The following is a 23,869-nucleotide window of genomic DNA, read 5'->3' on the forward strand; positions in this document are numbered from 1 at the left end:
TTTTTTTTTAAAAAGCTTTATTCATTTATTATATATAAGTCCACTGTAACTGTCTTCAGATACACCAGACAAAGGCATCAGATCTCTTTACAGATGGTTGTGAGCCACCATGTGGTTGCTGGGAATTGAACTCAGGACCTCTGGAAGAGCAGACGGTGCTCTTAACCACTGAGCCATCTCTCCAGCCCTAGATCAGAGCTTTTAAAGCCACACACCTTTCAGATTTTTGCTGCATTTGGTAAGCTCATAACCTTTCTGAAACTCTTTAAAAAGTGTGGGGCTGGGTGCTGGAGAGATGGCTCAGCGGTTAAGAGCACCGACTGCTCTTCCAGAGGTCCTGAGTTCAATTCCCAGCAACCACATGGTGGCTCACAACCATCTGTAATGTGATCTGATGCCCTCTTCTGGTGTATCTGAAGACAGCTACAGTGTACTTATATATAATAAATGAATAAATCTTAAAAAAAAAAAAGTGTGGGGCTGGAGAATGGCTCTGTGTCTAAAAGAGTATGTACTGCTCTTCTAGGGGACTTGAGTTTAATTCCCAGAAACAAAATCAGGCTTGTCCTGGCTGTCTATAACTCCAGCTACAAGGAATTGAAGCCTCTCAACTCACAGGTACATGTATAACCCCATACAGGACATGAACACACACACACACACACACACACACACACACACACACACACACAGTTAAAATTAAACATGATATTGAAGCATTAGGCTGATGCCGGTGGGAGGACCACTTGAGCCCAGGAGTTAGGTTATCCTAAGCAATATAGCAAGACTTTGCATTGGAGAGAAGAAGAAAAGAAAGAGAAGGAGAAAAGAAAGTGAGACAAGTCTGGGTTGATTGGCAAGACCCTGTGTCACATAGCAGGGAGGTTGATTGATTACCATTAAGAAGGCAGAGTTATAGCCCCTCCCTCTGAGCAGCTGACTCTATACCTTACAGTCTGATATAGCATGTAGAATATCTCTGAGACAATTATTTATGAATAAATGTCTAGGACATAAGCTTTGACTCATTCCCTGACTAGTTTAAAACATTATTGTATTCTCTGTGTGTCACGTGGCTGGTTACCTCTCCTGAGTTTGATGTGTCTGTCTGTTCAGAGTTTGGGGTGAATCTCTTCCTGCACTCTATCCCAGAGTTCCTCTTTCCCTCCCTGACCTCCCAGCACCTATTTCCTGCCTTAGCTAAAAGGCCCTCAGGTTTTTATTGACAGGTGATGCTTCCACACGGTATACAAGAGATTCTACAGTTGATGGCTCCTTCTTTAAAGAGCTCTCTGGTTGCAAGACTATATCTAATTGCAATGAGCTAACTGGCATTTATGCTAGGAAGTTGGTGATTGTTTTTGCCCTATTTCTGCCAAGAGACCTCACACCTCCCACAACACCCTGTCTCACCTGGGTCCTGCTCCCACCTAAAACCATTTGGTGTTCGTCTGGTCACCTCTCTCACCACACTGTCCTCCTAGGGAAGATATGACATTGATTGGCTTTTTTTTTTCTTTCTTTCTTTTCTTAAAGAATTTTTTAGGCTGGAGAGATGGCTCAGTGGTTAAGAACACTGACTACTGGGGTTGGGGATTTAGCTCAGTGGTAGAGCGCTTGCCTAGCAAGTGCAAGGCCCTGAGTTCGGTCCCCAGCTCCAAAAAAAAAAGAAAAAAAAAAAAAGAAAAAAAAAAAAAACACTGACTACTCTTCCACAGGTCCTGAGTTCAAATCCCAGCAACTTCGTGGTGTTTCACAACCATCTGTAATGAGATCTGATGCCCTCTTCTAGTGTGTCTGAAGACAACTACAGTGCACTTATAAATAGTAAATAAATATTTTTTAAAAAATTTTAGATTTATTTATTATGAGTACACTGTAGCTGTCTGCTGTTTTTTTAGACACAACAGAATATTCCATTGGGTTCTTTTACAGATGGTTGTGAGCCGACCTGTGGTTGCTGGGATTTGAACTCAGGTCCTCTGGAAAACCAGTCAGTGCTCTTAACCACTGAGCCATCTCTCCAGCCCCAGATTTGTTTTCTTCCTAAGTATGCATATGTGTGTATATATCTTTATGCAGGTAAGTACAGATGAATGCAGGTGCCCAAAGAGGGCAAAGACTTTGGATTTCACTGGAGCTGGAGTGACAGGTCATTGTGAGCTACCCAGTGTGGGTGCTCAGAACCATACTTTGATATTAACCGGCTCCAAGCCATCTCTCTGGCCCCTTCATTCTCATTTATTTTAAAAATACAGAATGCTAATCACACGAATTTGTGTATCATGCTAATCTTTTCCGTATCATTCGAATTTTAGTATTTGCCCTGCCAAAGAACCCTTTCCCCCTGTGGGTTTTTGTTGTTAATGAAACATTCTCTCTTTTAGATGATTTGTTTTTGTGTTGTGTGCATTGATGTTTTGCCTGCCTGTGTGTTTCTTGGGTCCCCTGGAACTGGAATTAGACACAACTGTGAACTACCATGTGGGTGCTTCGAATTGAACCCAGGTCTTCTGGAAGAGCAGCCAGTGCCCTTAACCACTGAGCCATCTCTCTAGCTCCCCTCCCTTTGTTTTGAGTCAGGGTTTCTCTATATAGCCCCTGCTGTCCTGGAACTTGCTCTGTAGACCAGGCTGGCCCCAAAGTCAGAGATCTACCTGCCTCTGCCTCCTAAGTGCTGGGATTAAAGGCCTGCACTACCACTGCCCAGACAGAACTTTTTTTTTTCCCACACAATGAAAGATCACTTCATTCATCCCAGAAACAAACAAACAAACAAACAAAACAGCAGGAAAGACACAGCTGTTGCATTTGAGGTTCAGGGTTCCTGTCTTGTCCTATCTCCCCCAGCAGAAGGCTATCTTCAGGGCTACAATTCTACGGGTTTAACAGCCTTTATTACTATTACTATAGACTGCCCAGTTCCAAGGTGGCAGTAACTATACTGAGTAGTCCTTGACTGCCCAGCCACTCGAACGTCTCACTTCCTGGGGGCCTAGATTCCAGACTGCCCCACCGTCTGGCTTCTCATAAACAGCTTCATCCCAAGAACATCAAAAGCTAGAGAGCAGAGACCTTCATCACTACTACCCTCTGCAGTGTGAACCCTCTGCACGGTCACAAGGATGTGGGCGCCAGCACTTGCAGCAGCCTCCCTTGCGGTTGCCTCATAGTATCTTGGATAGTCTCTGTCCCACCCCACCAGCTTCCTGAATGCTTCACATTTTGCATGGATCTCAACCAGGAGCAACCACAGAATAGCCAACCCTTTATGGCACTTTTGGCACATATTGAGAAATGGAGTGGCCATTCTTGGCATGTATGCTAAGTTTTGGATGGCATCTGCCACTGCTCATCACCCTAGACACTGAGAGAATAGAGCTGGCGCCAGAGGAAGCACAGGGGCAGAGGCATTTGTGCGACCAACAACTCAGGAAATCCCATCCCACTATATTGCTTCCTGGAGCTAGCAAGATGTCTGGCTCCGCAGATAAAGATGCTTGTCACACATGTCTGGCAAATGAAGTTTAAACCCTGTTTCCTGTAGACTTCCTACGCTAATCCAAAATGTATACTAAATTCAGAGATTGCTGGGAAGTGGTGGCGCATGGCTTTGATCATAGTCCTCCTCGAGAGGCCAAGGCAGGTGGATCTCTGAGTTCAAGATCAACCTGGTCTACCAAGTAAGTTCCAGGACAGCCAGGGCTACACAGAGAAACCCTGTCTCAAACCCGACCTTCCCAACCCCACCCCCACCACAAAAAAAAAAAAAGAAAGAAAGAAATGTATACTAACTTTAGAAATTTATGATGTGCTAGGACCATGTGGTGAGGGCAGCTCCTCTGAGATGAGGACTGTAATAGAAGCATTCTGTGTTATCTTGATGGGAGTGTAGGCTTTGACCTCCACCACCTGAAAATAGATGGTGCTGGTGTTAGGTCAAGATGGGCTTGTACCAAGGATTCGTGTGGAGTGAACTCTGGCCATCAGTTATGTTTCTTCTGCCCATTCTGCTTTCTCAGGACAGTAGTTCTCAGATTCTCATGAGTTTTAGCTATTAACAGAAGCTACCATAAAAACTAATAACGACCCTCTGGTACTCTTCCTGCCACCTGCTCGGTGTTCTGTAAAGCAGGCCCAGAGACTCCGTGTGGCTCTCTCCAGCGGCCAGTAGACCTTGACCTACAGTCATCTGAACAGACAGAATGGGAGACGCCAATTGCTTGGAGGAACTTTGTATTTCAGTGGAATGTGGGGCCAGCATGCCAAACGTAAATCTGTCCTGCATACGGATAGCCTCAGACTCTGGACTGGTAATTGAGGTCACAGGAAATCTCTGAGTTCCATAGCCAACTACTGATCAATAGGTAAGGGTGTGGACATGAAACCTGTAAGTGCACACATAGGCTTCCTGCCCTGACAAGAAAGCATGGAGAGAGAGGCTACCCCTCCTGAGCACACATACCCCAGTGGATTCTGCCCCATAAGCAGTCTAGGGCCTTGTATCTGAAGCCATCATCACAAAAACAGTCACCTCCCACAAATGCACAACACATCCAATACATGGCCAGAGCTCCTCTGGATGTCCAGGATGAGCCCTACAATGCTCCCTAGGGTTCCTGGGAAACAAACGGTAGTAGGCAAGATCTCAGGAAAGCCACCTCTGCCCCACTCATATGCAAAGTCTACCCCACCTCTCCTGGATCTCACTAGTAGCCAAAGTAGTGTAAGGGGAGCATGTATGCAGAGGGCTGAGTAGTGTGCAGGCTGTGGTGGGGACACCCCTAGAAAGCCTCCCGCCCTCTGAGTGTAGCAGCAGCCACTCCACCTACTGCAAACATCGGATCCCCGGCTACAGACGTGAGGTCTTGGAACACAGGTGGCAGGGAACATGGAGGGGCAGAAGGCTGAGTGATCAGATGCTGCAGACCCGGCTCCCCTCCTGCCCCAGACATAACAAACCCTGTACACCAACCTTTCATGCTGCCCACACATGTACACAGTCGGGGAGAGTTTTGACGAAAAATAAAGCATTTTAATGAGACTGCAGGCACAGTTTACGTCTGGCTTACTGTATTATTGTTAGAGTCTGGGTCATTAGTGGGGAAGAGAGATGGAGTAAGCTTAGGTTAGGGCAAGAGGTTCTGGGGAGGAGGGGCTCTGCGTACATAGGGACTGGAGAGGAAGCCTGTTCCTGACTACCCTTAGGTATCTGTCAGATGCCCCAGGGCAGTAGTGATGACAGGAGGTAGCCCACCTGCATGTCACCTTGCTCCCTACACTAAAGCAGGAGACTCCCTGTAAGTCTGTCACGGCAGGGCTCTCCTATCCCCAATGTACTACATGCCAAGGTCTCATCCCCCATTCCTGTGAAGACTCTGCACCCCCCCCCCCGCACTGATAGCGGGGCCCAGTGCAGGTCCTGGGCAGGAAGGCAGAGTCAGTGACCCTGACAGATCCTGGCCTCCAGGCTGGCAGAAAATCTTGATGAAAACTAGTTGGCAACATCATCAGCCTCCCGGTATCTCTCCCTACCTTTCCTTGCCCTAAGGAAGTCTTTGGGAACCTTGCCTACACTACTCTCTCCTCCCTTTCTCCTACCCACTTTCTAGGCACAGGCAGGACTTGAAGGGTCCTGGACATTTCCTCCAAGCCATGTGTAGTCCTTGCCACCAGAGGGCCCAGTCTTTGGCACAGGTAGAAAACTCTGTGGCCTCCTCTCCTGAATGCTTCTCCTGGGTCTCAACCTGACCTCAAACACTGTCCATCCCCTCACCAAATGTTGCCCAAGGACCACCGTGTGCTCAACTCCACTGGCAACCGGAGAGGATTGTCATTGCGCGTGAGGCTACCAGGGTTGCTACAGGTTTCCCGGGAGTCAGGCAAGGGCGGTGATGACCAGTGGGGAAACGACCGGAGGAGTTACGCAGGTCAAAGGTAGGACCAGCACCCCCATCTCCCCACCCCACTCCATCCACAAGAAAAACCACGAGCAGCGGTGCCTCTCTCACTGGATTAGGGAAGAGGGCCCCTCGGGTGGACGAGGCAGGAAGGTCAGGGCTCCCGCAGTCCGGCCTCCGGCCGCATGGCCTGCGGGACACGGATCCGCTCGCCAGATGCCGTACAGGCCTTAGCCGACAGCGCCCTCTGGCGGCCCGAGCGGAAGGCAGCAGTCACAGTCACCAGGTAAGTGGTGCAGGGCGTCAGGCCCTGGATGGTAGTGCTGTTCTGGCCAGCTGGCACCTCCACGTGTTCTAGGGATCCGCCCTGCAGAGGTCCGAGCTGTACAAGGTAGCCGAGAGTGGAGTCCGGGCCAAGTGCGGGGGCCCAACTTACACGGAGGCTGCGCGGCCTAGTATGCGAGATGACGATGCGTTCTGGCCCTGCCTCCTCTGCAAAGGAAGAGGATGGTTGAGAGGAGGAGTGTCCTTCTCATGCCACCCTGCCTTCCCATGAGGTACCCCTGCCTCACCTTGCAGTGTGCGTACTCGCAAGTGCTGGGGCCTCAGGAGGCGCACATTGGACTCCGGCAACAGCGATACTTCGTAATCTGTGTCTGGGTTGAGGTCGGTCCAGGTCCAGCTGGTAGCATTCCCGGGCAGCTGTTGGCGTCTTGTGGCTGCCAGTTTGCCACTGGGCACCAACTCCAGCACGTAGTAACCAGAGTCCGCTGTCAGCAGGGGCGGCCAGGACAGGCGGAAGCCATTGGACAGAATCTCCGAGGCATGAAGCTGATGTGGCTGCATCGCATCTAAGGATGGTGTAGTGCTGGGGTCAGGGAACAAAAGTGACCTTCTCTGTGTCACCAAATAGGGCTCTCACTCATCTGGAGAGGACCCAAAAGTTGGAGACTCAATAAAATAGATGAGGCCTTCTGCCAAGAAGAGGCAGGAGCAAGGTAAGTATTCACTACCAGTAGATGCTAATGACTACGAAACTGGGGTGGTGGAAGGACAGAGTCCCCCAACTCTAAGCCCCATCATAGACTTTCCTACCCACTTCACACCAAACACAGACCTATAAGATATAGTGGCTGCTGCTCACCCAGACAAACAACCTGGATCAAGGTCCCTCAAAGGTGGCAACGCTCACAATATTATCTAAGAACAGAGGTCCAGTCCTCCAAGACCGTGTGGCCAGCACAAAATTTTTAGTGAGATAGACATGTTCTGAACAGTCGTGGAGGAGAGAAATAGACCAGAAGCTGCAGCCAGGAGATGGGAGACTACTGGGGTAGTAGGAACGTGACAACCCAGAAGCAACTGGACCTAAGAGTGAGCAGAGTGTGAGACCTTCCTCTCTGAGAGTGGGAGGGGGACTCCAGAATGAAGGCAGTGACAACCAACACATGATCAGCCAGCCATCTGACCAACATGCAGGTGAGTCTGAGGAGGCCATCGAGATCTTGACTTTCTTGCTGATGCTGGGTGCTAAGGTTGGTCAGCTGGGCACTCACTTTCCTGCCCAACCTCCCAGTCACATTCTGACCTTAGTGACAGATGTCCCCACCCTAATATTTATCTCCGATGATACCCTTTTCTCCTTCTGCCCCCTCCAGGTTCATCTGGGCCTCTTGGCCCAGGGTCTACCAGGAGATGTCCTTAGGAGATCTCTCGAGGTAGACCTTTCACCCCTTTCCAACCCATAGACCTACACCTTCCTCTTTAGTGTAGATGATTAACCTGCAGTAAGAGAGTTGGTAAGAATGTTGCCCTGGAGTGATAGCATTCTTCTGTGCCCTCCACAGGCCGAGCCAAATACCAGGCCCTTAGTCTCCAGCCCCTTCCTCCTCCTTGGGGAACTGGCTACCAGAGGTCCAGAAGAAAGAAGGTGCTTAGGTCCTACAGTGGATCTTCCTTGTTTTGGGTTCCCCAGCAGACCCCACAATAGTCCTGGGTGAAAACCATCTCAAACCCTCTCTGCCTGTGGCTCCCTAGGATAGGAGACAATCCTTGAACTATTTGGTCATTTCTCCAGGAATGGTGGGCCTGGATATACACAGAGGCACATGATACCATAGGCAGAGACCCCTGACGGAGCACTAGACCTCCTTTATCCTCGGTATTTAGCCCCCCCACACACACCCCACCCAAAGTAACCCTCGGTTCCTTGGCCTGGGAGTTCCCATGCCTGGGAGTCCCCTCTTGAAGTGGTTATTCAGACCTGCCACAGTCTCTCCATGGCCCAGGCGTTAGGGTACACGCAAGCACCCAGTGGGAGTATGTCTCTTGACAGTATGCAGAGAATATGTGAGCCACCTCCCCACTCATACTCAAAGGCACCAGGCCCGTGGGTTCTCCCTGGTCTCAACCCAGCTCCTCCACCCGCAGCAAGCTGTCACCTAGGGATTCCCAGGCTCTGCCTCTTCACCTACCAATAATGGCACCCCGAAGCTCCCGGGCAATGATAGGAAGGTCATCCACATCCACAAAGTGTAGGTGCTTCTCAGCCGGAGCTGAGGCAGCTGCCAACAGCTCCAACAGGTTGCCTCGGCCAGTGCTGACAATGAAGATGGTGACACCCAGGTCCTTGAGCTCCTGCATAGGGGGGCCCACAGAGTCACTGGAGGCCCCATCTGTCACCCACACCAGTACCTTGGGAACCCCTAGCCGGGCACCTGCTTCCTCAGCAAATAATTGTTCTTTGGCATAAGCCAGTGCCAGGCCCGTGTTGGTGTCACCCATACGTTGGGGCGCAACACGTACAGCATCCTGTATGGCCTGGCCTGAACTGTACTGATCAAAAGTAAACTCCGTGTGAGGCCGGCTGCCCACGTGCACCAGACTAGCACGCAGAGCCCCGGGTCCGAAAGGCATCGTAGCCACCAGCTGCCCCACAAACTCTCGAACTCTTGAGAACTCATAGTGTGACACACTGGCTGAGCTGTCCAGCAGGAACAACAGGTCCCCCTGGGGGGCTGATGCTGTGGGACCTAGAGGGAAAGACAAGGAGTTCAGTCCAGGTAGCCCTGCCAAGAACCCCATGCCCAGGGCAGAAACCCTCCCCACAAAGGCCTGAACTTTCTTTAAGCACATGTTTGCCTTTGCCCAAAGATACTGGTAGAGAATCCTCAGAATGGGGCTATAAGCCAACAAAAGGCCCACACTCTCCTCTGGTTCCCAACTGTGCAATGCTCATGTGCCCAGGGCATCCTGGGCTGTCCTCGTGTTCCTTCTGTAGGGAAATGCTGACCCCCGTCCTCAATAGACACTGCATGCAGGTCTAGCTTTCTGTATATAGCCTCCAGGAGGGGCCGGAGTCACACTCACTGCTCCCCTTACACTTGATTTTCAGAAGGGCACCTCCAGGATGAGGTTAAGCTAGGAAACTCAGCTTCCAGGTGAAGCAAAGGCTCTGAGACCACGGGACAACAGGAGAGGATGGGAGAGCATAAGTGAAGAGACGGGAAAGACCACACACTGAACAGTCAGCCCTTTATGTCCACCAGACAGCCAGTTACAAATGACATCACCCCTCCCCTCCTCTGGCCCCTATCCCCTGCTTCATCTGTACGAAGAAAGCTGGATATACCCACCCGCAGCAGCCTGAGGACCCAACCATTGTCTAGTGAGCCTCCCCTTTTATCCCCTTTTCTTCCTGCCCAGCCAGCTGAGGTATTGATGAGACCTTCCATCACTAAGTCTCAAATAGGCAGCAGCTCTCAAGGTGCCTGAATCTAGTCCTGGCTTTGGGGCTTCCCCCTCCTGGTTGGGCCATTCCAATATTCTTACCTCCTTTCTACTGAGGGACCTTTCAGAGGTAAGGAAACTGAGTCAGGGAGGCCTCTTAAACATCTTTCTCCATAATCCAGGCCTGAGGGGCGGGGCGGGGTGGGGCGGGGCAGGACGGGACGAGGGAGACCGTGGCCTCAGCGCTCCAAGTCCAGCTCTAGCTCAGTTGAGTCACCAAGAATGCCGGGGAGTGTCCACCGCAGGTGGCTGAGGTGCTGGTGTGTGCCCCACCCGCTACCCGGACCTTCCCACCCACTCGTCCCCGGGCTGCACCTGGACAGTTCATGACCCGCTTGAGCAGCAGCCGATGGGCTGTGAGGAACTGGAATCCGGCTTCCACCACACTTACCGCGCTCTATGCCGCTCTGCGCCAGTGCCAACCGCAGACTCAAAGCCATGCTGAGCACAGTCCAGAACAGCATCGCGCCTGGAGTGGCGGGCTCCTGACCGACCACAGCTGGCAGCTAACTTGCCCTCCTACCGTGAGTCAGGCCCCACCCACCTCTGAGAAACCACACCTACTCGCGGCCACGCCCTGCTTTGGAGGCGCGTGCACTCAGTCGCGCGCGCAAAGGCCAATCTGCACCGGCTGCACGGTGATGCATGCCATAGCGGTCCCAGACTTGCGGTGACACGCAGCAGCCACAAAGGCGCTTAGGTGTGGGCATGCGCTGACAAACATTCCCATCTCTCTTTTGCAGGCTGAGATAATGTGTTGTCCATATTCTCCACCTCTCTCCTCTCCCCCTACCCTTTAACCCCCCCCATCCCCCGCAGTTCCTGATCTGCAAAGCTCATGAAGACAAGAGAGCCTTACAAGACAAAAGAAACTTAGAAGTAGGGCTGTACAAAGAAGCAACCTTCCCTCAAACAAGGACCCAGCTTGGCTGTAAGGACGCTGCCTTCAGAGGAGACAGAAGCATATGAGAAGCTTTTTTTTTTTTTTTTTTTTTTTTTTTTTTGGTTCTTTTTTTCGGAGCTGGGGACCGAACCCAGGGCCTTGCGCTTCCTAGGTAAGCGCTCTACCACTGAGCTAAATCCCCAGCCCCGAGAAGCTTTTTTTTTACAGAATGAAAAGCCCCCACCTTGCCAGAACTCTCAATTGAATTCTTGGAGGAAAAGACAGAAGGGGAAGTCAGGGAGTCAGAACCTATCCAGTGTGACCATGGTGACCTATTGCTGTCTTATGCACTATCCAAACCGGGCCCAGGGTTACACCCAGGTCAGACCCCAGCAGGACCAGAGACCCACTGGTGACCTAAAGCTGGATCCTGCAGTCAGAGCCAAGTCCAGACCAAAGGAATCTGTCTACAAGTGTTGTCCACAGAACACTGAGCTCTCAGGAGGGCTTTCCTGTAAATAATTCCTGTAATAGTATTTGGGGTGGAGGCACACATTGGGAGGGGGTGTTGTCTGGCAGGATGTCTCCTCCCTTCCCACTCTCAGCAAGAGGATGCTCGGCAGGGAGGACGGATGGGACTCAATGGTTTTACTTCCTCCATTTCTGGCAGGTGAGACACTGTGGGGCCTTGAGGACTATGCCTGAGCTTGGCTTTGCCTAAAAAAGGAAGCAACACGCCAAGCCTGAGACGCTTACTGCAGGAACAAGTAAAAGCTATGTCCCGCTGCCGTCCCCCACCCCCTTGCCGGGAATCTTGGCACTGGGTGTTGGCTTCCCTCCACAGACCTCAGGCCTCTGAATGGACCAGAAAGTTCTTGATGTGTCTGCTTGAGTCTTGAGGATGAGAACAGTGTGGGTGAGTCCCCCAAAGACTGTGCCACCCAGGGGCCACCAACAACCTCCAGCTCCAGATACAGTGTGAACAAGCGGAGGACATGGGGTATCCGGAAGATTCATTTTATTTCAGGCTTGCCGTGCCAGGGAGCTGGGTCTTAGAGGAAGGAGAGGCTCATAGCCCTCAAGCCTACCGTCATACCTCAGCCTGCCCCGTTTCCAACCCTTCTGGAAAAAATGATCAGGTCTTCTTGGCCGTGACTCAGGGAAGTGGCTCTCTCCTTCCTTTGGCCTCACCATCAGATGGAGAGGGCACAAGAGACCCAGTCTCCACAAAGCGCTATCCAAGCTGGGCTACCTGCCTGACTTGGGCTCAGGCCAAGTTGCTTCTGCTGCCAAATTCCTTGGGACACCCTTCCCATCATCCACACCCCCTGCTCAGCCACCAGAAAAATATTATCCTTTTGTGTTGTAACGCTCTCCCCACCCTCAGAAGACACACAGACATCATAGAGGGTATGGGACTTGCCAGGGGTGCACTGGTCAGGGTCAGGTCTGGGCTTGAGGCAGACACCAAAGGAAGCACACACACAATAGCCCAGAAGCCTTGGAAGACAGGTTCATGGGAAGGGAAAGGGCAGAAATGTGGTCACAGGCAAAGCTGTGCCCGGGCAGGGCGACCTTGATCCCTCAGTCCTTAGCCTCCAGGGACTGCCCCTGCTTGTTTCTGTCAATCTAGGAACCCAAGAAAAGACTGCCCTTGATGCTAAATCTATCCCGCCCCCATAGCTTTAGCTCAGGACAGGGAGGCCCTGTGCCTCACTTCCTTGAAGAGCTGGCCCGCCCTGTCTGTCTGCAGGTAGGTGGTGGGGGTTTCCTGAAACCCAGAGACACTGCTCTTAGCAAGTCTGCTTGCTTCCAACCAAGGACCAAGGGAATGTTCCTTCCCTCCCACAGTCAGGCTTCTGCAGAGAAGGGCCTTTTGTCCACAGATGGCTGTGGTCATGTTCAACCCCAGGGAAAAGGGCAGCTCCTGAGGCCTCTGACCTGACCCTTGACCTCAGATGAGGACAGAGCTGCCCCTCCACCCTAACTGTGAGCTGCTGTTTGTCATGCTGGTTTGGTTGTTTTTCACAGAGGAAGGCTGCTGGCTTGGTCATTGACTCACGCTTAGCTAGCTTTCTTATACAACTCAGGGCCGCTCGCTGAGGCAACGGAAAAGTCCATAGTGTGCTGGTCCTCCTACACCAATTACACACAAAGCAATCTCCCACAGACCAGCCTGATCTGAGCACCCCTCAAATGTCATTGTTTCTCTCTGTCTCTCTGTCTCTCTCTGTCTCTGTCTCTCTCTGTCTCTGTCTCTCTCTCTCTCTCTGTCTCTCTCTCTCTCTCTCTGTCTCTCTCTCTCTCTCTCTCTGAGACAGGGTTTCTCTGTGTAGCTCTGGCTGTCCCGGAATTCACTCTATAGACTAGGCTGACCCCAAACTCACAGAGACCCTCCTGTCTCTGCTAAGATTAAAGGCAAACGCCACCACCGTCCGTCCGTCCGTCCGTCCATCCGGCTTGCCCCGTTGTTCGTGTCCCACATGAAAACGCAAGCACATACCAGAACACAAAAGCAGGAAGTGTTGGAGGTAGCTTCTGGAGGTCTATAACCCCATCTCACGGCAGTGAGGGAGCAGCGGCCCAGAGCAGCAGGGCTCTTGGCTCCCTCCTGCTGTCTGTTACGCTTTCTTCTTAGACCAGCTTTGCTGAGGCAGGCACCAGAGCCTGAGAATTGGGTCTGGAGATCTAGGGTCCTTTTTCATCCTCAGGGTCCAGATCTGACCCAAACCTACTTTCCTTTCAGCAAGAGGGGCGAGGAGGACAAAAATGGTGTGGTGGGCAACCTGGGCATGGGATAAATGCAAGCCTTCCCTTTATTTACCAAGTTGGTCGCCTCTATCTCTGCACAGAGGAACAGGCACTGGGCCAAGGCCTGTCCTCACAGTACTACCAGATAAGGACTGAGCAAGAAAGCTCTATGCTAGCAAACATGCTGGGTGTTATGATTTGGATCTAACATGATCCCCCAGTCTCCTGCTTTCAACACTCACTCCCTAGCTAGCTAGCGGCCATGAAACCGTAGGCATCTGTGAACATGTAGGGGGTTGTGCCTAACTGGCAGAAATAACCCTGGGGACAGGTCTTTGAGAACATTCCATTGCTACGGTCTGAGTTGGGGTTACCACACCTTCCCCAGCTCATTGAACTGAAACACTGTGAGATCTTGAGCTAAAGCAAATCTTTTTTTTTTTTTTTTTTTTTTTTTTTTTTTTTTTTTTTTATGGTGGTGGTGGTGGTGAGTTTTCAAGACAGGGTTTCTCTGTGTAGCCCTGGACATCCTAGAACTCACTCTGTAGACCAGGCTAATCTGCCACATTGTTCCTAATTTCCCTAAAAAAAGGTTTAACTGTGTAAGACCTGTGTAAGTTCAGGTCCCCCTGTGGTAGGAGTTCTGAGAAGGAAAACTTCACAAGCAGATACAACAGCAAATGCCAAGAGCCAAAGGGATATGGGTAAAAGTGCACGTGTATAGCCGGATGCTTGGGCTGGGACAGAGGCAGCAAGCCAGGCTCCGTAGCCTTCAGACCACAGGGATTCTGAGTACTAGGAGAGTCCTGGAAGAGGTTGAGGTGAGGCAAAGACGGTTGACTCCATGCTTCTAGGAAAGCAGCCATCAGAGATAGACTACAAGCCCCACATGTACCACTAGCTGAACAGTAATACTCCATCCTGACACGGGACCCCCAGCTTTAGGTCCTGGCTGGAATGGTTCCGTAAGAGGTGATCTGAGATCTGAGTTCCCTGGCCCGTCTCTGAGGAAGGCCCAGGTAGTCTCAAAAGGAAGTGTTCTAGCAGTGGGGACCTGAGAGATTCAGGAGGAGTAGCCTCTGCTTTCAGGGACAGCACCAGTTCTTCCTACTCAGCACCCCAACCCAACCCACCCCCACCACCCCACTCTACCTACACACCGCCACCACCACCATCCCACCCCTGGCTCAGTTACTGCTTCTGCCAGAGTTCCAAACCACATGCCGGGGAAAGAGGCAAGGATGGAGCTTAAGCCCAGACTTGAAGCTGGATGGATGAGGTTGTTTCAACCTAAGGTCTCTCCTGGCAGGTGCTGTCCGTGGACTTGTCTGTAAATACTTTGTGAATGAATGGTTTAGGTAAAGTGGGAATCTCACTGAGCCAGTCTCTTCACCTATGATGAGGCTCTGACTCAAAGCCTAGGAGGAGTACAGACAGTTCTCAGCTTTACATACATGCCTACACCAGTCAGGTTCCTTCTTATAAGGCAGGCCCTGAGTTACTGGGAAAGAAGCCTGTATACCCTGAGTGGAGAGCTTGTCTGGCCCTCCTGGAAGCTTAGATCTGCAGCCCTGAGGAGCTGGTGAGGAGTAGAAGACAGAGGCTTAGAAGAGTTAGGGTGGTCTGAACTCTCAGGCTAGAGTCTAGACACGAGGATTTCTAGTTCTAAAGGGCAATGTTTCTCTCATGAGCTCATGCTAGACAAGAGTTAGGAGACAGACACGTATAGGGTCCAGACACAGGACTGCCAAGGCAGGAGATAGTAGGCTATGCAGGCCAGTGACTGCCTCAGGGATGGGAAGGGATCACTGTAATGGAAGACCCAGCCCCACTCACCTCTTCAGTCCCAAACCCCCCTTTTTGGATCTGTCCAGTGGTGGTGGAAATGAAAGGCTCCTTTTGGATCTCTGAAGAGGGACAAAGGGAGGACAGTGACCCCAAACCTGGCTGTACGGTGAGTTAGCTTGTCTCCTCAGTACTCAGGCTCTGCTCTACCAGTTGGTACATCTCTGTCCTAAATACAGACCCTAGGCCCCCTCCACAGACTTCCCACAACCTCCACAGTACTCCTTTCATGTGTACTCGGTGCTGTGAATAGAACCAAGGTCGTGTCTAACCCACATAGACACCAAGCTGTACCCTGCTATACCCAGCTCCTTCCACAGTAGCACAGTAGTGTTTGGTTTTGTGACAGTCTTATTTTGTAGCCCAGGCTGGCCTCAAACTCATAGCAATTCTCCTGCCTCAATTTCCCCTGTGCTGAGATTACAGATATAAACCACCATGCTCTGCACACAGTGTTCCTTTGAAAAGATGCCCAGAAGAAAGAGAGAGAGAGAGAGAGAAGAGGAAGAGGAGGAGGAGGAAGAGGAGGAGAAGGAGGAGGAGGAGGAGGAGGAGAAGGAGGAGGAGGAGGAGGAGAAGAAGGAGAAGAAGAAGAAGAAGGAGAAGAAGAAGAAGAAGAAGAAGAAGAAGAAGAAGAAGAAGAAGAAGAAGAAGAAGAAGAAGAAGAAGAAGAAGAAGAAGAAGAAGAAGAAGGGGAAGGGAAGGAAAAAAGAAAGAAAGAAAGAAAGAAAGAAAGAAAGAAAGAAAGAAAGAAAATCTGGAAGACTGGGCTAAAGTAGGTCATTCCACTGCCCTCTCCTGGACATCTCCAGGGCCACCTGGAGGACACCCAAGGCTTGGGAAGCTAGGAAACACCTTTCGGAAATGGCATGTCCGAGGCAGCTGCTATGACAGAGTTCTTCACCCAGCCAGCAGCCACTTAAACTTTGGAGTTGATCTCTACAGTCACCTCCCCAACCCCCACTAGGCCCAGCTGTTGTTTTGATGACTGTGAGGCCAGGCAGATCCAATCCTCAGCCAAGAGCTTCCCAGGAGAGTCTTCTTCAACCTCTGGGGTTGGCCAGACCAGCTTCCAGCAGAAGGAAGGCGGCCTCATTCCGGAGGAAGCACTCCTGGGTAGCTTGGCGGCGACCAGCTGGCTCCGTCTTTCTGTCTGATCAGGAAAGCAATCAAAGCTGGACATAGATGAAGGACGGAAAACCCCAAGACGAAAGAGGCACCCAATAGACCTGACTCAGCCACACACTGGGCTATGCTTGAGGCTACAAAATTAACTCAATCCTGATACAGGCTGAGCTTTGACCCTGGCTGAGCCACACTGGCAAAACAGTGTGCTAGATCCTTAAAGAAAGTTAGGTCTGGGCATGGTGGCATATGCCTATGATTCCAGTACGTGAGAGGCTTGAGGCAGAAGGATCATGAGTTCTAGGGCAGTCTGGTTAGATTAATAAAAGTTAAAGTGGGGTTGGGGATTTAGCTCAGCGGAAGAGTGCTTGCCTAGAGAGCACAAGGCCCTGGGTTCGGCCCCCAGCTCCGAAAAAAAGAAAAAAGAAAAAAAAAAAGTTAAAGTAAAGAACAAGTCTGTTACAACTAGATTCCAGGTAAAGTATAATGATCATATTTTTAATATATTGCGGGGCTTACAAGAAAATATGTCTCAAACTTCCCCCCGGCCCCCAACAATTAAACATTACAAAAACTGAAACCAAGGGACCGGAGAGGCACTTGCTGCCAATCTTGACAACCTAAGTTCCATCCCTGGGACCCACAACTCCTAAAAGTTGTCCTCTGACTCTCACATATACACATTGTGGCATATGCACACCCATACACACACACACACACACACACACACACACACACACACACACACACACACATCTAATAACAAGCTGGAAAGTGGTGGTGCACTCCTTAGTTAGAGCACTCAGGAGGCAGAGGCTGGCAGATATCTGAGTTCAAGGTCAGCCTAATCCACAGAGTGAGTTTTAGAACAGCCAGGGCTATACAGAGAAACCTCATCTTGAAAAAACAAAGAAGGGATTGGGGATTTAGCTCAGTGGTAGAGCGCTTGCCTAGCAAGTGCAAGGCCATGGGTTCGGTCCCTAGCTCTGGAAAAAAAAGAAAAAACAAAAAACAAAAAAGTAATAACACAAACAGTAAGGAACCAACCAGTACATTGAAAGGAACAGATAGGAAACAGTTTTCTGAACACAGGACAGAGAGACATGCTGGGATGTGGAGAGGGGAAAGGGTGAGTACTCTGTATTGAGGGCCATGAAACTAGAACCTTAAAGGGGGCTAAGCTGACTGTGTTTTTTGGTGTTTTGTTTGTTTGTTTTTTTCGTGGTTTTGTTGTTGTTGTTGTTGGTCTCTGGCCAAAACTACTAAAGTTAGTGCCTGTCTTAGGTTTCTATTGCTGTGATAAAACATCATAGGGCAGGAGAGATGGCTCAGTGGTTAAAAGCACTGGCTGTTCTTCCAGAGGTCCTGAGTTCAATTCCCAGCAACGACATGGTGGCTCACAGCCATCCATAATGGGGTCTGATGCCCTCTTCTGGTGTGTCTGAAGAGACCAACAATGCACTCATATACATAAAATAATAAAGTTTAAAAAAAAACCATGACCAATTAAGCGGTGGCACATGCCTTTGATCCCAGCTTTCAGTAGGCAGAGGCAGGTAGTTCTCTGTGAGTTCAAGGCCAGTCTGGTCTACAGAGTGAGTTCCAGCACAGCAAAGACTACACAGATAGCAAAGACTACACAGAGAGACTTTAGATAGATAGATAGATAGATAGATAGATAGATAGATAGATAGATAGATAGAGACAGACAGACAGACAGACAGACAGACAGACAGACAGACAGACCAAAGATAAGTGATACATCATGACAGGTTTATTTCCATCTTACATTTCCCAGTTCACACTTCATCACTAAAAGAAGTCAGGGCAGGAACTGGAGGCAGGAACTGAAGCAGAGGCCATAGAAGAATGCTGCTTACTGGCTTGCTCCTCATGGCTTGCTCAGCCTGTTTTCTTATACAACCCAGAACCACATGCCTAGGGTGCCACCATTCAAGGTGATCTTGGCCCTCCACATCACTCACTAATCAAGAAAATGGCCACAGGCCAATTTAGCGGCATTTTCTCAACTGAAATTCCCTCTTCTCAAAAGACTCTGGCTTTTATCAATTTGCCACAAAAACCTAACCAGGGCACAGCTCCTTCCAATCACCACAGAATGGGTTGGCATTATATATTACCAGGGCTTCGGGGACAGGATCTGGAGGGCTCACTCAGTGGTAGAAGCAGTCGAATTCCTGTGTTAAAATGCTCAGGGCTGGGTTGGGGATGTAGCTCAGTGGTAGAGCGCTTGCCTAGCAAGCGCAAGGCCCTGGGTTCGGTCCCAGCTCCGAAAAGATGGTAGCACGCATTTTTTTCTCTTTTTTTCGGAGATAGCACCCCGATAGCACACACTTTTAATCCTAGTACTTGGGAGGCAGAGTCAGGCAGATTCCCTGAGTTCAAGGCTAGCCTGGTCTACAAATAAAATTCAAAAATAATAAATTTTAAAAATAATTTAAGTTTTAAAAATATATTCATGGCTAAGGATATATAGCTCAGTGGTAGATATATAGCTCACCTAAGTTTATCCTAGGACTACTAAAAATAAAAATAAGTAAGATATTCTACAAAAATAAAAATAAGTAAGATATTCTAGTTCTAGTATATATGAGGCCCAGGAAAAGGAGAAGATAGGACACAGGGAGGGGAAGGAGGATGATAATTTATGAATACGTAGGAGAATATTAGTAAAACTGTAGCATGCCAAATACAAAGATATTTAAAATATTGAATATTTTAAGATATTCGAAATCTTAAATTTACTCACGTTGTAAAATGAGCTCTTACTCTGCTGCTTGTCTCAGAAGAAAGAACCCTGGTCAGGGGATGAGCTCTAGTTCATGGATACAGCTCTGGATACCTGACCCTGAATGCAAGCTGAGTATTAGGAGCTGAAGAAATCATGGGCTGCTCTTCCAGAGGACCCAGGTCCAATTCCCAGAACCCCCATTGCAACTCACAACTGTCTGTAACTTCCAGGGCTTGTGACACCCTCACATAGACACACACATGCAGGCAAAAAGACATCAATGCACATAAAACAAAAATAAACTATATATTAACTACAACGGCATGCTGACCCTGCACTTACACTGAATCACTGATCCCAGATCCTATCTCAAACCTGATCTGATAATAGTTTGACCATGGACCCAACTGATCTTCGTCCTGGACAAGGTCATGGCTGACCTTGGAGGACTCAACTGACCCAACAAGATGAGCCATTAAGTCTGGTTGTTACTGGCTACACTGGAGCTTCTAGAATTATGCATGGTTTGCGGGGCACATAGATGGCTGCAAAGCTGGCTATGGACCACATGAGGGGATGGAGAACAAACGCCTTTCTTCCAGGGACACCTTTTCTCCCTCTTCTGAGGGACCCGATTGCCACCTCCTGGAGACTTCGAACACTGCGCTCAGAGCCCCAAGGCGGCCGTCATCCACTTTATGGGGGTCAAGCGAATAGAACTGGGAGAGACCTTTGAGGCGTCAGACCCAAGCACAAAGGTGTTTCTCCTCGTCCGCCAGATCTTCGCTGCCTCTGGGCAGGCGGCGCGGGTCGGGGGTCCTCGCGGGGGTAGGCAGTACAAGGTGTAGTCGCCGGACCAGGAGGGAGCGGGCGGCGGAGGCGAGCACCAGAAGCGGCGGCAGAGAGAGGAATCCGAACACTATGAGCGCCGCGGAGCCACGGTCTGAGAGCAGCGCTCTGCAACGTGGACCCGGGGCTGGATGAACCTGTGGGCAGTGCAGGCGTACAGTCAGACAGGGAAGCACCGGAGTGGAGTAGCGCTAAGGGAGGACCTGGGCCCGAGGCCTGGAGATCCTAGCTGGGCCTAGAGCTCAGGGCAGAGTCCAGAAAGAAAAGGGTAGGGCTGGAAGGCCTGGAGGTGGAGCCTGGTCAGAAATGTGAGAACTGAACCTAGAGAGTTGGTGGTGGCATTTTTGAGTGCTTGGGTGTGTGTTAGGGGGTTCCTTAAGAAAAGGCCAGAGAACCTCCCTGGCTCTCCCAAGCCAGTTTTCCTGTCCCCATATGAGCTTCCTTCCATGACCCATACCTGTGTTGACAGCTGATATTGAGGTTCATCTGTAGTGTCACCAGCTAGCCTCGTTTCTCTCCATAAGCTTCAGAAAGGGATATAGGGGCCATCTATGTATAGATCAAGCCATAGATGGGGAAACCTAGCCAAGGTCAAGAGGGTTCAGGGAAGGGTGCTCTCTCTCTCTCTCTCTCTCTCTCTCTCTCTCTCTCTCTCTCTCTCTGTGTGTGTGTGTGTGTGTGTGTCTGTGTCTGTGTCTGTGTCTGTGTCTGTGTGTAGTGGAGAGGCACTGAGGACAGGTGAATCTGACAATGTATTTTCCTATCTCTACGTCAACCTCACTGACCAGGCCCTGGTGCCTCCTGGTACAAAGCTAAGAGGGGCCTGGGAGAGGCAAGGCAGCTGTTCCCTGTGTAACAAAGAGCCTTTCTTTGTCTGCAGCTGGTAGGGGTGTTGGCAGAAGAGGAGGATGTATATGTCTCTGGTTACAAAGGGGCAGGGCTAGAAGGGGGCATATTCACCTACAAGCCCAAGGACTTGAACCTCCGCAGAACACTCATTCCCCAAGGACTAACCAATGGATACTGCTCACCCTCGAGTGGCACAGGAATCCCAGGTAGACAACGGCAGCTGCTGGCAGCAATACCAGCAGGAAGACTGTCCCAGGCAGCAGCAGATGAAGCAGGAACCCAGCTAGGGCCCGGGCAGACAGCATCAGGGTCCTGAGGCCTTGGGTGGCCAGGACTGAGATGTGGTAATCGGTAGGCCTTCTTCGGGGTAGCATGGGTGCCGTGTCTGAGGTAACGCCTTCATCCTCTTCTGTCTCCCTTTCCTGATCACTCATGTCCTGCTGTTGCCCTTGAAGGGTGTTTCCCCCCAAGATCACAGTGGTAGGCAGCAGGACTAACCCCCAAGTACCCTAGGCCCAGGCTAGAGATCCTTTTGCCCTCCCCAGATTCAGTTCACACCTAGATCCTAGCCATCAGAGAGTAGACAGTCTACTATCCATCAGGTAGCTAGTCCGTTTAGTCTAGGTCTGAATATCAGTCTCCAGAGCTACTCCTCTACCACAGTTTCCCCCACTACCTTGTTGGGCCTCTTTACCAGGCAAAGGCAGGCAGCTCCTATGTGCTCTTGTCAGGTCTTACAGAGCTCTTCCCATCTGAGCACTGGGGCCCTCCTTCCTCTCAGCCTACCCTTTCCCAGCTTCCAGTTCTCTCAAACAATGGCTTTGCTTCACAGATCTTGGCTATGACAGAAGCCCTATCAATAGCCGCCATCTAGGGGCGAACTATCAACTCATTTCCCAGCCTGAGCCCCTGCCTTTCCCCTTCTCTGACACCAGGTGACTTCATGCTCTGGAGCTGTTCGCAGCATGACCGGGTCGTACGGTTAGTGCTTACTGTAGTGCCCGGCAGGTAATGGATACCTAATTAAAAGCAGATGCAATTACTCCATATTAAATGCAACCCATTGTGGAAGTACGCAACAAGCTCTTCAGATGATGGGAGCATATAGTCCTGAAAACTCCAGCCCTCCCTCTTCTGGTCTCCATAGGCACTGGGTATGCATGTCGTGTACATACATACGTATATTTGGGCAAAATGTTCATACCCATAAAATAAATAAATACATCCCAAATTTTTTGTTTGTTTGTTTTTTTGTTTTTCGGAGCTGAGGACCGAACCCAGGGCCTTGTGCTTGCTAGGCAAGCGCTCTACCACTGAGCTAAATCCCCAACCCCCAAATTTTTTAAAATTATCTTCCTACTAAGCACACACTCTTGTAATTATAGATATAATATATATAATATAATGTATACATACATATATGTATACATACATATATGTATACATACATATATGTATACATACATACATACATATATATATATATATATATATATATATATATATATGAATGACACATCCTCTCCCACTGAGGCTAGGCAACCCAGTTAGGGCAACAGGATCTATAGGCAGGGTAGGAAAAGCCCCTGCTCTAGTTGTTGGAGGACCTGCATAACAAACCACAACAATTATCAACCAAACAACAACCCACCATGCCTCTCAGGGCCCTAACACCATATGGGTGCTGGGAATCTAACCGCAGTCCTCTGTACGAGCAACAAGTGTTTGCAACTGCTGAGCCATTTCTCTAGCCCCTGACATTTTATTTTTGACCTGTATGTATGTGTGTCTATATGTGGGTATGTGCACATAAGCACAAGTGTCCTCAGAGGCCAGACACGGTGGTCAGAGCTGCGTATGATAGTACACACATTCTATCTCAGCACTTGGGTGACAGAGGCAGGTAGATCTTTATACATTCCATGTCAGTTTACATAGTGAGTTCTAGGCTAGCTAGCTAAGGCTATATAGTGAGATACATACCGGGACTCCATCTTTTAAAATGGCTCCGTGAGAGGTCCTGAGTTCAAATCCCAGAAACCACATGGTGGCTCACAACCATCTGTAGTGGGATCTTGGCGCCCTCTTCTGGTATACCAGTATATATGCAGGCAGAACACTGTACATAATAAATAATAAATCTTAAATCTTAAAAAAAAAAAAAAAAGGAAAGGAGAAAAGGAGAAAAGGAAGTAGGAGGAGTGGGAGTCAGATTCCTTGGGGCTGAAGTTACAAGTGGTTCTGAGATACCCAGTGTGGGTGCTGGGAATTGAACTCAGGTCCTCTGTAAGAGCACTATATGCTTGGTTGGATTCCTAGTACTCATGATAGGTAACTCCAGCTCCAGAGGATCTGATGCACTTTTGTTTCTGAGGGCACTCATATTGAAGTTGCACACACACACACACACACACACACACACACACACACAAACTTATCTATGTGTATCTGTGAATGTGTAAGTCATAAATGCTAGGGCCCCACTTTTATGGCCTGAATTAACCTTAATTCTCGAAGGCCCCACCTGCCAATATCATTGACAAATACTTACAGAAAATAAATTGTTCGGGATAAAAGTGAATAAGAAATTAAATAATTAATTTTAACAGAGGGAAGGAGAGAAGTTTTGAACATGAACTTTGGGGAGAAACATTCAAACTACGGAATTGTTCCAGGAATTGTTTTAGGCCTTCAAAAGAAGAGCTGTATATGCTTGTGAACTATGCCGCTGTCCTGATAGCTTGGCACAGCTCCACCAAGGAAAGCTGCAGCTGATGATGGAAGAGGCCACAGACGTTCTAAGAAGATAGGGATCCTGGGAAGGGCCGAGGGAACCTGGCATGAACAGAATTACAGTCTCCCTGGATCCTATGTGATAGGAGTCTCTCCACCCTCCCACCTACCCACCCCCTTGAAACTGCCCCATGAAAGTGGCTTTTCAGGCACAGGGTGCTTGACTCACTCCTGTATCATCCTGTGCGGAACGAAACTGAAGCCTCAGCTTATCCCTGTAGTCGGACTTGGGCTACTTTGTGACTTCTTTTTTTCTTCCACCCTTCTCCACTCTTCTCCCACCCTTTCAACCCCATAACACTAGATAAAAGAGAAAGGGAGCAAACATTAGGC

At 49.8% G+C, this 23,869-nt stretch overlaps 2 protein-coding genes across 2 annotated transcripts; both read right to left on the reverse strand.

Annotated features, from left to right (window-relative positions):
• Nucleotides 1–5,013: 5,013 nt before the first annotated feature.
• Vwa1 (von Willebrand factor A domain containing 1) lies at nt 5,014–10,200 on the reverse strand. The gene is given in 4 exon segments (NM_001013938.1): nt 5,014–6,392; nt 6,473–6,751; nt 8,375–8,932; nt 10,081–10,200. Coding segments are annotated over 4 exon segments (1,248 nt in total). The 5' UTR covers nt 10,154–10,200; the 3' UTR covers nt 5,014–6,054.
• An 8,438-nt stretch (nt 10,201–18,638) lies between these two features.
• On the reverse strand, nt 18,639–21,463 carry Tmem88b (transmembrane protein 88B). Its single transcript, NM_001109426.1, has 2 exons — nt 20,926–21,463; nt 18,639–20,031 (listed from the first exon to the last, which is right to left on the reverse strand). The coding sequence occupies exons 1-2, from the start codon at nt 21,175–21,177 to the stop codon at nt 19,786–19,788; spliced, it is 498 nt and encodes a 165-aa protein (NP_001102896.1). The 5' UTR covers nt 21,178–21,463; the 3' UTR covers nt 18,639–19,785.
• Nucleotides 21,464–23,869: the final 2,406 nt, after the last annotated feature.

This window comes from Rattus norvegicus, chromosome 5 (genome assembly GCF_036323735.1).
Source record: "Rattus norvegicus strain BN/NHsdMcwi chromosome 5, GRCr8, whole genome shotgun sequence".
Classification (NCBI taxonomy): domain Eukaryota; kingdom Metazoa; phylum Chordata; class Mammalia; order Rodentia; family Muridae; genus Rattus; species Rattus norvegicus.